The 18514-nt window shown below is 43.4% G+C and overlaps 1 protein-coding gene across 2 annotated transcripts; it reads right to left on the bottom strand.

The window, feature by feature from the left end:
• Positions 1-2097: 2097 nt before the first annotated feature.
• pan3 (poly(A) specific ribonuclease subunit PAN3) lies at positions 2098-17985 on the bottom strand. 2 transcript variants are annotated; one of them, XM_030079255.1, is made up of 19 exons: positions 17680-17985; positions 17175-17542; positions 16094-16215; positions 15709-15781; positions 15544-15614; positions 15216-15360; positions 14712-14929; positions 14396-14500; positions 14229-14286; positions 12262-12423; positions 11181-11297; positions 10244-10345; positions 8463-8628; positions 8028-8115; positions 7711-7850; positions 5956-6085; positions 3522-3586; positions 3298-3436; positions 2098-2238 (listed from the first exon to the last, which is right to left on the bottom strand). In XM_030079255.1, exons 1-19 carry the CDS (start codon positions 17721-17723, stop codon positions 2098-2100), a joined length of 2454 nt encoding a protein of 817 aa, XP_029935115.1. In that variant the 5' UTR covers positions 17724-17985. The 2 variants fall into 2 exon arrangements, with proteins under 2 accessions (XP_029935115.1, XP_029935116.1); XM_030079256.1 differs by lacking the exons at positions 17175-17542; positions 17680-17985 and adding an exon at positions 17031-17049.
• Positions 17986-18514: the final 529 nt, after the last annotated feature.

Below are 18514 nucleotides of genomic sequence, written 5' to 3'. Positions count from 1 at the left end.
TGCACTCGTCACCTTCTCCCTTGGCCACGGAGAGCAAGACTACAGGAGGCAAAGAGGGGAATCAAGGAGAGTCGCTTGGCTTTGTTTTCTATCTGGGCGCAGCAGGCACCCGATGCGTTCCATTAACAAACTGGACACTTTTGGTTGGAAGAATGCTGATGTAAAGAAGAGAAGAAAACCTGCCTTGACGACCCGTTCAAATCACCAATTCAATATGGACCTGTGCTTAAGGGCAACACATAATCCCTCACAGCATGATCTCCATGGTACCTTCAACTTCCCAAAACCCCCATCTGAAGACGTCCCGCCCACTCCACTTCATCGTAGCTCATCTATCTGACTGGACAGGGGGCGACCAATGACAGCCAAACACATTCAATCATTGGGCCCCTCCAGCTGTTCGTCATCCTGAGAGAAATCCAAGCCATCCGAGTGAGTGCAACAGCCAGCGCCCCTTTCCCCCCTAATCTCTGACCCACTGCCCGCGGGCCATCCTGGGCTCGGGTACAGTGGGGAGGCTGGGGGTGGGAGGAACTTGGTGATGTTGCGTCTTTGTCTCCAGCACATTTGTTATCTCATGATCTTAAAAGTCAAATAAAACAAAATTGTTGGCGCCCTGTTCCTATGTTTCGCCCACTAGTCTCCCTCCCCTTTCCCTAAACCCCCAACCCCTGCTGGAATTGGTCCACAGAATAAAGAGTTGTGTTGAGGCAAAAAAAAGGATTGCACTCTCGTATACCATCATGCATCCCTGCATGACAGTTTAGCAGAAAAAAATAAAGAAAAAAATGGCTAGAAAAGTCATTGCAAAAAGCACTCAATTGTAGGGGCCCAGACACTTTGAGGGGAAGGGAAGTTTGGTATGGGATTAAAAAAAAAAGGAAAAAAAAGGAAGGAGGAGAGGTTAGAGCAAGAGAGATGGGGCGAGGGGAGAGAGAGGTGGGGGGACGGGCAGGGACCAAAATCCAAAATAAGGACATTCCACAAAGAGGCAGCTGTGGCTCCACCTCAAGAGAAGCCCCACCCACGGGCTACACACCCAAGTGCTGGACAGCCAAACCAAAAAATAAAAATAAAAAATTACCTATCCCTAGCAGTTCACGTCACAATAGGGTCCATTAACCAAAGGTGGTTACTGCATGACTTGGCATGTGTAACAAACACTTGGTAGACAGCATCAGGAGAAGACACCCCTTCCTCAGTGCCAACAGAAACCACACAGTTTCGCTCCCCAATCCCACGTCCCGGCCCGAGCTAACCCACCCTCCCCGAACAAATGAGTCCAATGTTTCGCAACCCTCCTGAACCACCATGTCGGAAATCCATTGACCTATTCTGTTTTAACAAGCCCTCCCGCCCTCCCAAAGTGGTTTGTCCTTTCTGAGGGGGAACCAACAACCAAGGCAGGGGTGGGCTGGCCCATTTCACGAATGAGTACCATCCCTCCCTCTGTGACAGCCTGGAGTGGTGCGTCCCGTCTCCTAGTGCGTCAGTGTGAAGGGGTGTGGTCTCCAGCTGGACGAGAGATGCAGTCAATAGAAAGATTTTTTTTTTTTGTCTTAATTCTTAGTCTGCGCATGTATTTACGTCCATGTGTGTGTGTGTGTGGGTGTGTGTGTGGGTGTGTGTGACTTTAGCTCTCTCTGTACACCCTGTAGGCCACTCACACAAATTCATAAAAATAACAAAAAATTAACAAAAAAATTAAAATCTTAGTGCATCCTCCTCAGAAAAATAACCCTCAACTGTAGAAATAAACAATAAAAGCAGGAAAAAAGTTGAAAACCACATGGTTTGTTTCTCATGTTTTGTTCCCCTAAAAAAATTTCATCATACTTGTTCGTCACAGCTTCCATATTTGTCCTTTTTCTTTTTTTTTTCTTAAATTTGCAGCTGCGGGGTTTAGGAAAACTAAAAAAATACACTTTAGAAAAAAGCCTTCCTGGCGGACAGGGTCAGTGTATGTGACTGAGGTTCAGCAAGCCCCGCCCCGCTGCCCTTGCCACGCTGATGTCATCTCTCCGAGCCTGGTCCTCTGCTGTAGTGCAATAGTGTGCTCCAGGTCCGGGAAGTCCCACCCCGGGCCCAAAGAGGGCGCTACAGAGGGCCGGTGGCAGCAGCCTGCAGCTCCTGGAAGGTACTGTCGAAGCAGCGCTTCAGGTCTGAGTAGGTCACCACCAGGACGCTCTTCTCATCCCGAGACACCAGACTGATCTTCTCAGGCACACCCGCGTCCAGCTGTACACACACACACACACACACACACACACACACACACACACACACACACACACACACACACACACACACACACACACACACACACACACACACACACACACACACACACACACACACACACACACACACAGAGGCATAGGAATATTATAATCTTGGAATTAGGCTCTACCTGCCTTTGTCTTTAAAATTGAGTTATCTTCATATTCAGAAATGTTGAATGTTACTTTATGCAAATTATTGTTTTGGAATTCATTTTTTTAAGTACATCACAGTTTCGCCAGCTGCTTTGTCAAATTCTTGATGCTAAATATCTCAGTACTTCACAAAAAAGAGGAACAACAAAGGCACATTTAAGAATAGAAAGGCTGTAAAAAGCTGCCACATAACATCAATGTAAACAGAGAAAATAAGTGAGGATGTGATAATGAGGAAGTATTCGTGTAGAGGTCATTGTACACTTCTTGGATTTTTCATCAGCTTCTGTCAAGACCTTGCCTGAATAGGGGACACACAGTAGCTGATTCTTTTCTCCACATTTTAAGACCATTCAGATTGTCCCTTTTGTCTGTATTTGTCCTTTGTTTTAAGGCTTGCTTAAGGGCAGCAAACTAAAGGCTCTTGGTTGAAAAACCTGGAAGAAGAGGCAGGTGGTACCACACTGCTTTCAAAACTATACTTCTCCTAATCCGTTCTCCACCAGGCTAAGTAAAGCAAACAAACTAGACAAAGGCACGGAGAGATTAGCATACCCATTGATAACCAAACACCAAATGTCACTGATGGCAGCTGGCCAGTGATTAGGCAAACATTTGCTACCTCCCTCTGTGCATGTTGGCAAAGGCACACGTGATTTTGCAGCCATGACATTAAATGCATGAAAACAGATGTTCTGAAAATTGCCCACTCGTTGCATTGATTGATCGGCACTTCACGGTTCCACTGAATTAGACACTTAATCAATCTGTGCACACAACTGAAAAATGAACAAGAAAGGGTGTGTATATCCAAGCATCAATAAGGGGGAAAGGGGTCAAAAGACAAAGAGAGACGACTGACTTTGTTGAGGCAGGAGACGATGTGGCTGAGGTCGATCCAGGGAGTCCCGGCTTCTGTCACCTGGTGGAACAGGTGATCCCGGAACAGCTTCAACAGGTAGCGGTCACCCGTCTCCGACCACGTTGGGTCCTTCTGAAACCTGACCGGCATGTCACAGAGTCACTGAGCGCTCATACAAGTACATACTACATGCGGTGATGTGTCTTCTATCAAGTGCTACTTACTCTGGCCTCTCGTTGATGGTGCCCAGTTTGGCCAACAGGCGGAAGAGACGGCCATTCTGCACTTCCTGCAAACAAACAGGACAATCAGCATCACTCAAGTAGTTCTTTACTGGATAGTAAAGATGAGTGACATGGTTAAAAAAAAAAAAAAAAAACACTGCAATTAATTTGACATTTTTATTGGGCTATGACTTAAGACTTTACTGGAAATGTAAATATTTGCATCATTATTTTCATTTTCATTGAAAAAGGTGTCTGTAGCAAACAAACATGTTATGGAGAAAAAGAATTTGTAGGCCAGGGGATCTCTGTAGCTTCAAACCAAATAACTTAGGAAAATGTTTTATAAAGCATTTCACCATTATTAAAAAAAAAAAAAAAAGTGCACCTCCTGTGATTTGGCTGTTGCACTTGTCTATACTGTGATTTTGGTAATATTTCAATTAGCTGCTCAGCTTCATTGAGCAGCGACACAGGAGACGTTCTGGTGGGACACAAGTCCCACCAGGTATAGTATTAACACAATAAACAATTATCTTTTTCATAATAGATTGGAAACTTGAAGTAAGTACACCGCTTAAACTTGAAAATATATCTACATCTTCCTGTGTGTCAGGAAGCCGTAGGAAGCAGAAGTTATTTTATAGTGCTGTGAACAGGTTATAAAACACACTCTGTTGGCGGAGAGTAATGTGATGTCCGGTGTTACTCTGGTAAATATGTTTGCTGTAAATAAATGTCCGCTGAATTACGCTACTGCTATTGTTGTGTGTGTTACTACAACGTTTGGACTGGGGGTGGAAAAAAAATTCCCTACACAGACAATAAAATACCACGCACACACACACGCCTAGCAACAATTACTACCCTGTCACACAAAATCTTATCCATGCTATGAATGGCACTCAGCTGTGCTTTATAAGAAAAGGGAAGGAGATGATGTTGGGAGTTCCTCTGTCTTTTCAGACCAGATTACTGTGTTTATACAGATCATTCCGGTAGGTGTTTCAGAAGTAAAAAATAGCTTCAAAACTTTTGCCAACAAAAGGCAAGGAAAATAAACAACACCGACACTGTTTTGTGTGTGCACATTTAGACGACACACAAAAACACACAGACACTAATGAACAGAAACACCACCACTAAAGTTTGGCTAGAAATGCAATCATCATTCTCTGAGAGTTTCAACCATGCAGGAGCGTTTCACCGGTCTACACCTCATCCACCTTGAAAACGTAGTCTGCAGATAATCTCACTGAGCACTTCATGTTCTCATTGCTGGAAGGTGCAGCCTGAAGGGGATCATGTGTTTGGTCCTGTGTGTCTGTCTGACTGCGGCTGATCTTAGTAACTACTGGGTCTATCAGCCTAATATTTTTATACAGTTATAACTGTATGATGCAGAACCTCTAGCGGCTGTGGTGATCCAAAACCTTTGAAGAAAAACATTTGCTGTCTGTCACTTCCGCTCCCTCACTTCATTCACTGTCAAGCTTGTTTTTTTTTTTTTTTTCATCCTATCGTGGCCGTGTTTGCTCCGATTGCAGCTGAAAAAATCCAGGATGTGAGTTGTGTTTTTTGGGTGAGTTTATAAAAGACACTGCTGACAAGAAACTCAACAGAACACGGAGCAGACACTGTAAAAAGTTTCAAAGCAGTGGTTACAAATATCCTGATGCTGAGATGCTGATCCTGATCCTGAGAGTTTTCCTCTTTTTCTGTCGAAGGCTGTATGAATTCTGGCAAAGAGCCAGAAATGGCTGGTGAGCCATAGGTTCCTGACCACTCTATACTGTATGTAATGAAGTGAAACAGATACAGAGAGAGCAAGAGAAAGCTAAACCCAAGAGGTTTGGGGAGTTTTCCACTACATCTTCTATAATGTATTATATTATTATTTGAATCATACAGTCACTTAACGTGCAATTTGAAAAGCATTAGCCAATACAATTGGCTGCTGAGTCTCTCTTGAGTTTTGCTCAACACACAGAGTAGCCCATGTTGATCAAATTCGTGGTATGTTTTTTTTTGGCGCGCAAAAATGGACAATGAGCTAAGCAACTGCAATGACTAAAGGGTGACAACATAAACACATTAAATTCTGCTTTTTTTAGACGATGGGTGCCAGGGAGAAAAGAAGAAGTCAGTGAGTGCAGACAGATACGTGGATACTTAGTGGTTTCACACCCTTGCAATTGACTACAGAACAACAAATATTAAGGCGAGCCTGCAAATGCAGCAGTAGAGCTCACAACATCCTGTAAGCCCACGCCTTCCATTTACACTAACTCAACCCACACCCCGTTTGCCGCCATTTCCCAAAATATCAGTCACGTGTGTTCAAATAACACGAGTGTATGAAATGTCGTGGCTGACACACATCAGCGCGTGTTTCATGTATTCGTGTTCATCCATGTAGGGTCTGTTTGTATACCTTGGCCAGGTCCTCCTCAATGACATCATTCCTCATCTGCGATGCGTCCAGTTGTGTGTAGAATCTGGCTCCAATCATAGGCATAATGTCATTGACGCTGCGCAGGCGGGACTGCTCAGTCAGCAGATACCTGCACACACACACACACACACACACACACACACAGCGAAGTCAGAGGCTGCCTATAAACAAATCTTGTACTTTATACACAGGTGTGCTATCACAAGGTCGCACTTCTCCATTTATCCCTGTGATCATATACATGTACCAATACCATGTATCAATCATGTTTAATTAATACAAACATTGCTACAAAGCTTAAGGAGGCATATTTAATTAATCATCTGAACTTGGTCATGCTTGATGAAATTCCCTGAGTAATTGCTGAAATTATAATTTGCAGCTTTTGGACTGAAAAGCCTCCACTCAGCAAGTTTGCTCATTTGAATTTTCTTATTAGCCAGTCACTGGACAGTATTGTGTCTGTTCTGCCTGAGAGGATTTAGTCTTCACTTTCAACTAAACAAATACACTTGACTACAACAACCCTGATGTCAGTGATGTCACAGAGTGATGATATTTCAGCCTACAAAGTATCTGATTGCTTAGTCATTGCTCCAGTGTCTCTCTGCCACTGTTGTGTTAGGGTGGTACTGGTATTTATTGTCCTTGATGTTTTATACTCAGTGGCCACTTTATTAGGTCCACCTGCACAATCTAATACAATCCAATACAACTGTTCTGCCACAAAGTTTACTTTTATGATGCCTATAATGCTCAGGTTTTCTTTTTGTCACAGTAAAAGAGGAGTTGGACTGCATTTCATTGAGAGGTGTTTCCACTATTCTGTCCCCCCTTGTGTGTGTAAACAGGGAGGACAAAAAATTAGAAACACCTCTCAATATAATGTAGTCCAGTACAAGACCTCTGCAAACTACAACCTCAATAATAAACACAGAATTAAATTTACACATTTTCCACAATGTGAACAAAAACTGAACAATAAACTTTCTTAAAAGGTCGAATTTATGGCAGAAGTGCTGCACTGAACTGCATTAGATTGTACACGTGAAAATTGAATAGGAACTTCTGTAAAAGCCACAATTGGGGCAAACAACAATAACTCGTGACAACTGAGTAGTGCGCGACATGTACGGTGACTACAACAGCACTGACTAGATTTTTAAAAATATACTTAACTACAATTTAACCTATTTACGCTTGTTTGACTGGCTCATACCGGTTGGATTCACCTGGTTATAGACAGCGGATGAAGCAGTACGAAATATCATCTGGGTGCGTATGTCAGTGTGAGTTTTTATGTTATTCAAACACTGGGGTCTCAGTCTTAACCCGTCCCTCATGCTTCTCAAATTTCATTGTGGGATAACTTGTGGGAAATTGCCGTAACAGCATGGGACAGCATCTCATGACGCGAGGAAGATGAATGATGCTGCTTGTTGCTAATACGCAGGGGGAACAACTGATGTATTTTACCAAAAGTACATGGACATGGATATGAAAGTGATGGCAAACTAATATGTGCAATTTTTCATTTAAGTAACTATTTGTCATCACTGGGTGTAGAAAAGAATACTAAATAAAATCCCTGTTTTTAACGAGGTTTACCATCTCTTTAACACCACAGCCCTGTTAGCGTCGCATTAATGAAGTCACTACATTCCTTCGATTAAAAGATTATCAGTGAGAAATGAATATGAGGTCAGCCTCCCACATGGCTTTTCTTGCTCTTACAGGATGAGGTTCTTGAGGTCTGAAGAGTAGTTGATTGACACCAGCTCCATGGCCTTTTGCAGGTTCTCCCTTTGAATGCCAGCCAGGGAGTTGCACGCCAACGCCAGCACCACCTTGCCCAGGGAGATTAGATCTGCTTGCTGCACACGCGTCACAAACGCACAAAAAAATGAAATAACACACACATCAGTTCCTGGTTAGCGAGACCTTCATCAGCAGAGTTTGTTACGTAGATGTGACATGAATCTTTCCAACAGCAGGCACAAATTCTCTCCTTTCCTGTGTAAAACTGCCTGCACCCACACGCTGTCAAGTACCTGGTACTGTGGCATTAGGGCAAGGTGGTTGGTCTGGCTGTTGTCAAACGTTAAGACATCGAACACCCCAACACAGTTCACCCGTAACCTACAGAAAACGAGACAACAGTTATCAGTACTTTGTGGAACATACGAGCTTTGACTTGCACATGTGATACTTCTCTTATAAGAATCGGAAGCCTGGACTGAAAATACTGTTCCTCTTTCAATGTATTTACAGTTAACAGTCTTATCAGCGGCTTCTGAGCAACACGCTGACATTTAGGAGGTTTCTTAGTGAGCCATTTGTGGATAATTCTGACAGGATTTATCAAGATCATGAATCTATTTTATAAATCCTTGAGATAGAGGTCATGACCTTTATCTATTTCTGATGAATAATGACATATGCAGAAGTCTTTGTGTGTGTGTGTGTGTGTGTGTGTGTGTGTGTACCTGGTCTTGCCAGTGATGAGGATCTTGCTGGGGTCCATGACGCGGCAGGCCAGGCCAGCGGTGTGGATTGTGCGCAGGGCCGAGCTCAGCTGTACAATGTAGGCCCAGATCAGAGATTCGGGAAGCAGACCAGCGTGCTGCCGTGGCGGGGGAGGTTCATGTTGTCCTGCAACAGGACACATGCATTATCACACACACACAAGTTGTGGTTCTAAAGGACTGTTATCAAAACAGGCATCAACATTGGTTATCAACTTCCTTGACTGACTTATGTTCACAGAATGCTGTCATGTCTTGACGATAGTGAAATATCATTTTCTGTCCATCTCACCAAATTTTGACAAATGAGTCAAGCACACAAAGATCAGCACAACACGGCTCATAAAGGAAACGCACGTCAGAGATTAATTGATCCAGGTCACTGGGTCCGGAAAACCTGACAATCGGCTGTGCACGGCTTTGTCTTTCTTGTAGTGTTTTTCAACTTTTAGTGCCAAGATAGGCTGGGTTATTGTTATAAGCAGGGTGTTGATTGTTGGTGTGTAATGCACAAAGAAATGCACATTTCTGCAATGCCAACGTCAATGCAAATGTTGACCAAAATATTTCCCTAAGAAAATTCCAACAACAACAACAAAAAAAAAAATTAACTGGATGACCCAGAGAAATACTGGCATTTTCAGAATGATGTGTCACACAGCGTGAAACCCTTAAGATACTGTATATTCTACACTGTGGTTTGATATTTGTGCTACCGACTGCTACTACGAGACGCGACAGAGGGTCTTCTTTCTTTTCGAATGTTGTTGGGCGCACAGCAGGAGCCCAGACTGGCTCACAGTGGTTTTGCTTCCTCTGCCTGCGTTCCTGTAGGTAGGCCAGACAGCACCTGCTCTAGGATCAGTTTCAGCCACAGTTTCCTCCAAGACCCAGTGTGTCTCTCGCATAGCCATACACACACACAAACAAACACGCACACACACACACCAACTGCCAAAGTACGATAGCACACAGACTCCAAACACAACAAATCCTCATGCAGGCCTCAGACACGCAAACCAAACTTGAACTGAAAAAAAAAAAAAAAAAGTAGTTTTGTTTAAGATTCTATCATGATAGAGGCGATTCTGTGATATGCACTACACTATACAAAGAAAAACACTAAATAACAGTTCCAGTTAAAAATACCGGAACAAACATGCGTCATAGTGACTAAAGCGTTACCTGTCTGAATTAAGTCAACTATCGGCACAAGTGTATCACTAATGTATCACATATTTTCACAGACCAGTTCATCCTTTTCTATGTCTACAAAAAGAACCAAAACAAACAAACAAACAAAAAAAAAAATCACAATCGAGGGTATCAGGATTTATTGCTGAATCGAGTTATTGCATCACCTCTACTTAAAATTGTGCTATATAAATAAAGTGGATTGGATTGGATACGATACTTAAAACTTTTAACTCCCTGAGGAAAGTGTTTTTGTTAAGCTTATTTTGTGACTTGATTTTTGAAACATCGGATGAACAGATGCTGTTTCCAAATCAGTGTCTGCGGCAAAATGAATCAAGCACACATCAAGCTCAGACTGAGAAACACACACACGACCACACAAATGCATACACATGTACGCTTTAAGGTCCATGCATCTCAGAGCAGTCCGAATGCAGACAGGCTAAGGCGGCCGTCTATAAATAAGGAGAAAAACTTGAAAAAGGTGCGAGGTGGTGTGGTGTTGTTTGCTACTGTCGGGTGTGCTGGTGATAAGATCAACTCACCCCACTTCCTCTTGGTGAAGTAGGAGTCTGCTGTCGGGTCGTTGAAGTGCCTGTTGAACATGGTTTCTGCACCCGCGTGGAAGTCGTAGGAAAACACCAAAGCTGGGACAAAAACACAGAGCAAAGGCAAACAGTGAGAACACAGCAAGTCAAACACGCGGCGGCAGTGACCAACGCTCCCCTTCATGCATTTAGCAGCCTCACCCTTTTTTTCGCTTTATTTATCATTATGTAAGATAACCAGGGAATAATAAATAATACAAAACAATAGTTTCTATCAGCCAGCAAAGTACGCGATCATTTCTTGTAACTTCTGATTTTTCGTTTTTTCCAAATCCCTGTTTGCAGAGGAAGTTGAAGAGCAACCGGCAGCAGTGGTGGGATGGGGTTCCCATTATATGTCAAATGTACAATTTCCAGACTTTTCCACAAATTCCCACACCTAAAAATGCCGAGTTTCCACAACCTATCAAAAGATAACATAACATCCCTGACAATTCAGTGTAACAACTCTTATGTAAGTTTATTATTCTGTTTTATTCTGTGAGGGAAATGAACATAACCTGAACTCAATTCACTGTAACATTCAGTAAGTTACTGTTTTTTTTTTGTTTTTTTTTTTTAAGTAGCCTGACGAAATTCCATGACACTCCCAATTTACTGAATTTCCTGACTTTCTTGGTCTGGAATACACTTCAAAACTTTCCAATTCCATAAGCTGTGGGAGAGCTGACATGAGCATCATCGACACTGGCTTTCTGCAAACTCTCATGTGAACCCAATTACACAAAATTGCACATGGATTTTACACAAATACTGAAGCGGACACACACACCATTCCAAGCAGATAATGTCCAAGACACTCAAACACAGAAATAAAACAGTCAAACATCAGACACACACACACAAGCACATGCACGTCCACTAAAACACTCACAGTGGTCTCCAAAGGCCTTGGTGGTGAAGACCTCCCTCAGTGTTACCGAGTTGGAGTGCTGAATCTTCTTCCACATGTCCACTAGCATCATGCACTTGGTGTTGACAAGGCGGAAACCTGAACGTCACAGTCACAAGGAGTAAAAAGAAGTTACGGATTATACTGTATATTATGTTGTATAGAGTACATCATGATTTGCCACTTTTGCGTAGGATGAGAGCTGTGGCGTATATGCATTTTTATGTTTTAAGGATGTGAGGAACCAAGACACAACAAGTGCTCTCCTGAAAAAAAAAAAAAAGCAAAATACAGGAATGTTAATTATGAAGGGGCCAGTCTCATAAACCATCAGCTATTGTCTGACAAGGATTTAGCCTCTGGGAGAGAGGACCAATATTTTGTTTTTTCCGATGTTGCTGCTGCTCACTTCCGTTCCATTTTTCGCTTTCCCTTTCTTTTATTGAAAGAGTTGAATGTTTCTCCTCACAATATACAGACACTGACACTTGTAAGAATTTCAGATCCAGGGATATTACAGCCAATGCACTTCCCCCTTTTCACACATAAACACACACACACATGCAAAGAATCTGTTCATAAAGTCTATGAACAGTCCTATTTGTGTTTGCTGCACATGGAAATAGTGATATGCATTTTACATTTTGCCATTTTGAATAGGGGTGTGTGCTTCAAGATTGATTTTCACTGAAATTACAGGAGAGACGATGGCCATCTTGCCTTATTTTTGTGACAAAACAAGTGACAAATTCTGCCCCTGGGTTGAGGCAATTCCAGTTATTTCCAGAACAGTTCATGTGTTTCAAGAAACTTCCAGAAACAAAGTGAGTCCTTTGAAAGGAAATAGATCAAAAACATTGGGTGTAATAAAGGAGAGTTATTTAGGCAAGTTGGTTTTGGCACCAAGTATAAATCATCCCCACCCATTGGCAACTTTTCTCACTTTACTTTAAGATGTACGAATTTAAGTTTCATTACTGGGTGAAAAGACTTGTTCCCATGGTTAATTTTAGTGTTGAGGCGGCTCCTTCAAAAAGCACCATCATGTCATGACTTTTCTCACCATGTATCCTCCTCAGGCAGTAAGGCAGATCATCCTTGCTATTGACAGCCTTGTAACAGGAAGTGATGTAGCTGAAGTTGCTGGTCTTCTGCATGCGGTTTGGAGGGGGGAGGGGCTCCAGGGGAAACAGGCTGTGGTAGCTGTCCACCTCAGACGGTACACCTGCCAAAGACAGAAGCCGTTTCGGAGAAAGAAAGAGAGAGAGAGGGAGGGGTGGTGTCACGCATTCTCAAAATACACACAAATGAAGAGCCGCAAACAAAACGAAAAATATTATCAAAGGCATTACCTTGTAGTTATAAGTTAGATTAGATCGGTGCTGAAATCTACAGTTACATGTCACAGACGCTTTGTTTTCATATTTTGAATGGAACCATAATTTGACAGTTCGCCTTAAAACAGACAGTCCACCCCTCCAAAAAAAAAAAAAAGTAAAAGAAATTAAAAAGGCTAACTTGTCAAATTGGAAAAAAAAAAAATCATACACGCAATCACAACACCCCTCTGTGCATCAATTGTATCAATTACACTGCCCATAGCACATCATTTCACTGAAATGACGTGCGCAACCACCAACAGCTAGGGTTGGGGGGAAAAAAATTCAATTCACGGAAGAATTGCGGTTCTCATCTTCTGCAATTCGATTCACAAATTCCAAATATCAATTCAGATTTTTTTTCAGTCTCACTATGGTTTCAGTGCTCTCACAGCTAAATATGTTACAGGCAACACTGCCGCGACCCCAAAGTGCGTCACAGTGCAGATAGAGCTCAATGCAGAGTAATGCTAGACAATTCTCAGTGGCAAAGAAAATAACTCCATAGTCTATTTCAGCTCGGAAGGCAGACGCCCCTACACTGTTGTTGATAATGTAGGCCATCCTGTAGGAGGTCTGGAGTAAAACTGACTGGGTGTTTAGTATTTGCCAGACATTCACAGACTAACTTGCTCAGAGGATCTGCAGAACATCCAGCTGACGAGTCAAACTGTCTTAAATCAGTAAAAGTTTACTGCATATTGCCGAACAATTACCTTACATCACTTCTGTACGTGTTTGGTAAAATGTAGGGTAAAATGCACGAAATTGGATTCTTTGCCGATATCCAATATGCTGAAATTTTCCAACTCTTTTGGCCAATGCGGGTACCAATATATGCACATATTTCTTCCACGTAAATGCTGTGGTTGAATTAACATTTTACTGTGAAGGCCCACTGGCAGATGCACAATTCTTTTCAAAATGCACACATTCACTGGGCAAAATAAGGAAACTACTTCACCTTAGGAGATGTAAAACATGCCAAATTTATTTTTTACTTTTATTTTTATATAACATTTCCTTGCAAACAAAACTGTAAGATTCATCCTGCTGAGACAAGCTTGGATGACTCTGCCCCTGAGACAGACCTAACGACACACACAACCATGGCAGATCTGATGTATTTTGTCATATGGGCAGAAATTTTCTTTTTGGGCCGATGCCAATATTTTATTTTAAAGCCGACATCAGCTGATACCGATGACATGCCAATATTATTGTGCATCCCTGGTAAAATGTTGTGCAAAGGGGTTTGGCTGTTGTGCAGCGCAACTTGAGACAAGCGGACATGCTGTTGCTGAATAGAGGAAGTCGATTTCTTATTCGGACCTCCCATATTGAGTTCATGGAAAGTAAGTAGCTTGTGACTGATAACTCCAAAAATAACATAAACAGGTGGATCAAACCGGAATTAATAACTTAATTGTGATTAATCAAACAATCGTGACTAAATTAAATCACTGATGATGCCCACCACTAACAACAAAGCAGAAAACCACCTCTTGAGTTAATTAATGATCAGATTTGGTGCAAACCTGCCTAACTCTGCTTCACAGCAAGAGGGTTGGAGGGGGGAATCAAGCCAACAACAAACCCATAAAAAAACACCTGTGTCAACAGTCCAATCACAACACAGCAGATACTATACCTGGGTTCTCTGATTGGTCAATTTGGGCCATGGTTATCAGATGCCTGTTTATCAGCTCCTGGAGAACACAAGGGGGCGTGACATGAGACATCACATCGAGAGAAAACAAGACAAGGGGGAAGGGATCTGTAGTGCAGGAGAAGGAAGAAGCGCAGGAGGGGGGGTACCTGTCTGAGTTCATCAGCCATGAAGAAGGACGGGGCATTGGCTTTCGGCTGCATGTAAGCCACATGGGGTGCAGTAGGGGGGTAGATATGGTAGGTAGGAAACACCTGCAATGAAACCAGCAAAACATGACTTCCCATTTATGAAGAAATCAAAACTACCAGTGTGTTCATAATCTGTTGTTTTTCAACATGAAGCTTGCACATTCTCCTATGAAGAGGGTCTCTCGGGAGTAACTACACTCTAGTCTAATCAGTGTTTGTCCAAATGCATTTTGTGACTACAATGAAGAGCCAGGATGCCATGTGCGGCACGTACCATCCCAGCCATGGGTGCAGGGGTGTTGTCAGTATAGAAATAGGTGGTCCCCCCCACGGTCTCTTTCTGGATAATGTGTGTGCCCTGGTCAGATGCACTGGTGGGCACCATGTAGTTGGCAGGGTTAGGGGTATGGCTGCGTCGGCGAGGGGCAGGTGAGGTGTGAGGTGTAATTTTCGGCGAGTGGAGGGGAGAAGATCCAGCAGAGAGAGACATGCCTGACGGTGGGAACAAAAAGGAAAACATTACTTAGAAAAGGGCATGCGGACTGGTCCCAACCATACAATATGCTCCAAGCGAGCCGAGCCCAAGCCCAAAAAGAGAGTTCAGCTGTTGTTTAAAAAGTACTGCACGTGGTGCTATAAACAAGAGGGATTTCCCAAACTTGCTGGACCATACAGTTTTAGAGCTTAAGGTGGAAAACAAAACTGAGCCATGCAGAAAGTCGAGAAAACAAAATTCATCAGGGTGGTTTCCTAGTTAGCAGCGCTCCAAAAACCTCACCAGGGGCCAGGGCAGCTGCTGTGGAGCTGCTGAGTCCGGGATGTGGAAAGAGAGGCGAGGGGAAGGCCTGAACAGTGGACTGGGCCATGGTGGCCATGCGTGGAGCTCCCTTTGGGATGAACTCGCTTGCTGCCGGGTTAGGAGTCTGGGAGCACACAGGAAGACACGTGAAAGTGATGAATCACATCTAATTGAACTCTACACTTTCTATCTGGGATAATTATGTACAATAGATAGAAGCTTATGGAGGATGGATCCATTGGTTAAAACAGAAAAATGCTTTCCATGTCTTATAAACACACCAAAATAGGGATGCTCGTGTGCTTACCTTTCTCCTTTGTGATATGCTAAGAGCACCAAAATCACTGAACAGTGAAGATGTAGGAGAGCTCACTGGATCTGCAGACGAAGATAACAGGGTAAGGAACTGGACTGTGAGTTTTTCATGTTCAACAGTTGTTTGCTGCTCCATGGAGAAATGTAGGGCTCTTACCATGAGCACTGTGGCTGAAGTTCTTGGCACCATCGTTGAGGAGACTGGGAGAGCTGCTGCTGGTAGTCATTCGCTACAGACAGCAACAACAAGAGACATAAGGGTTGCAGTAGTCACTATTCTTGTGCATTGATATTAACCAATATATGTTCACCCACATGATGTCATCTGGAGATGCAATATCACTCATGCGTAGTGCATGCAGTTCAATGAATACTACAAATAATACACTTTCTAAATTATATATTAATACTGAAACCCAATGCACCTGAGCACCTGTGACCTTAACGTGAACAGCATGTGAGCACACCAAAATCTTTTCGATGCAGTCTTCATCAAACCACAATTTCGGACTTCCTGTTGACATAAAACCAGTGTCTTATACCTGCATCATAGAGTATTTTGACTCTGCGGGGCTCCCAAACCCATTGACCCCAATAAAGCTGCTGCTGAAGTATGAGTTGGTCAGATTGGCATCGCTCAGGGTCCCGCCCTCCATCCCTGGGACTGTGGATGACAGAAAGCTTGTTGAGCAAATACTATCTGTGCCTGGAATAATTTAACTGTCATGCAATAAACAACCTGAAACAGAAAGTGGAGAGTAAATATGTCATGCTGATGCCAGCGCTACAGAGTGTTTGCGTAGCCAGTCACAGGGCTAATTAGAAAGGACGTAAACAGTTCTGCTGCCGTGGAGTGGGCACTACCAAAACCTGCCACTGTGTGCCATGCACATTACAATGAATGTCCTCTACTAACTACACAGACTAGTTTCTGGCATGCCCAATGACACTGGAGGGAGATAGCCATTAGTAAATGAGTGGTAGGTAAATGTTGTTAGCAACTTGCTAGTTAGGTTAAGTTGTGGGAAAGAGTTCACGCAAATCAACAACACTGTCCCATGCATGGCTAGCCTAGCCGCTAGCTAATGTTAGCTAATGTTAAACTCGCACCCGAACAACTTAACGCCACAGCTCACATCAGAAACATTACCCCCAGCGAGTTTAGTCGACACGACCACGGAGTTGTTGGACAACCTCTCCCAAGAAAGTGGTGATTTAGCTGACTGTTAGCTGCTAGCTTGTAGCTCGCCGATTTCTGCCCACTCACTCAGTCACAGCTGTCATACAAAAACAGCAGGCCTTCCCCGTGTGAGCCAGAGCAGCACCAAAACATCAAGCTACTGCCTGTGTCTGCTTGGTATTAAGCATAACTAACACGAACTGTAGACAAAACCATTAAAAAGGCACCTTTAGTCACCCACTGCGCGCCAGTGTGACAGAAATTGTTTTGTATTGCTGATGTGAGTAAATGCAACCCACGTTGTTTTGGGGCAAAGAGGCCTCACTCAGTCCTCGACCTAAATTTTAACAAAGCCCACGACGGCCCAAAAGTAAAGTCACAACCACTTAGCCCGTGTTGGGCCTTGTCTTCCCGGACTTCTCTGGTGACCGGTGCATACTCACTGGTTAATAACTGTCCCTCCAGAGGCGTGCCTGCAGGCCCCAGGGTTTCGCTCTTCTTGGAGACAACATTGGTTCCCCCGCCGCCTGAGCAGGCCGCCGCCGAGCCGCCGAGGGAATACCCCGCTGCCGTCACGGCTCCCCCGGCCATGGATAACGGGACGGGGCTGCCACCGCCGCCGTGCAGTGACAGGCTCACCATGGACGGATCCTCATGCAGGAACTGACATTCGTCTCCATAGAAGCAGGTTTTATCTTTCGCGTAATATCGACAAAACTTCACCTTGACATTAGGTATTCCGACACCCCCGAGCGGAGCAGCTGAAGCTGGGAGTCCACTGTTCATGGCACCGCTGCTGCTGCCGCCGCTGCTGCCGGAAGATACTCAAACATAGAGAGACGCAGATAGCTAGCGAGCTAGCCAGCTAGCCTGCACACAGATTCCCTAAATGAACGGATTAATATCACTTCAGCTGGTGAAAAACACTTGCGACGCTACAGTACTCACATCATAAGGCTAGAATGCATTTTTGTGCGAAAAGAGCATTGCATGTGTGAAGTCCAGATCGTCGTTGTTGTCGCTCTCCATGCAGCTGCCTCCACAAAGTAGCCTGTTGTTGAACCGCGTTCACGCTGTTGTTGTTTTCTGCTCCTAGTCAGGCTGATCTGCTACAGACCAGCAAGCATAGCTTTGCATTGTGGGTATAGTGCTGGGAGAAACCCTTTGCAAATGCAAGCTCAGTGCAATTGAACTTGAAGTACTTCTAGTTTGTGAATGCAAACAAAACATGCGCTGGAGTGGTAGAGCCCCGAGGTCTCTGGAGCTAAGTTTAAAGGATCACGTCTATTCCTGTGATGTGGCAATCAACGGGTTGTATAATAGCTTTGTGAAACTCTGTAAACTCCAGCAGACTGTGGGCTACTCTGTGTCAAATCAAGATTCGTCTTTTATACTAGCCTACAGTATGACTAGAAAACCAGACACATGCACCACCTCGCTGCATTATCAGGGACTCAGTGATGTGATCTGGACACCCCAAAAACCAGTGGAGTAAAAACAAGTAAGGACATTATTATTATTATTATTATTATTATTATTATTATTATTGTTATTATTATAGCATGGGAGGTGAAGTCGAGCATGCATTTTTGAAAACGCGTTTATTGCAATCACACTCCAGCTTAATGCTATTTTTTAATCTCTACGTTAGGGTATCACTATAATATTCTCATGATATAGGCCTACTCATATTACAGAGATATTTTAGATTCGTTGTTACATTTATGTTGCATGTTTGTAAATAATAAGGTCACGGGAGTTATAGGGTATAGGTTCATTTTTC

This window comes from Myripristis murdjan, chromosome 20, assembly GCF_902150065.1.
Source record: "Myripristis murdjan chromosome 20, fMyrMur1.1, whole genome shotgun sequence".
NCBI lineage: Eukaryota > Metazoa > Chordata > Actinopteri > Holocentriformes > Holocentridae > Myripristis > Myripristis murdjan.
The sequence above is the reverse complement of the archived record's forward strand: the minus strand, read 5'-3'. Positions and strand labels throughout refer to the sequence as shown.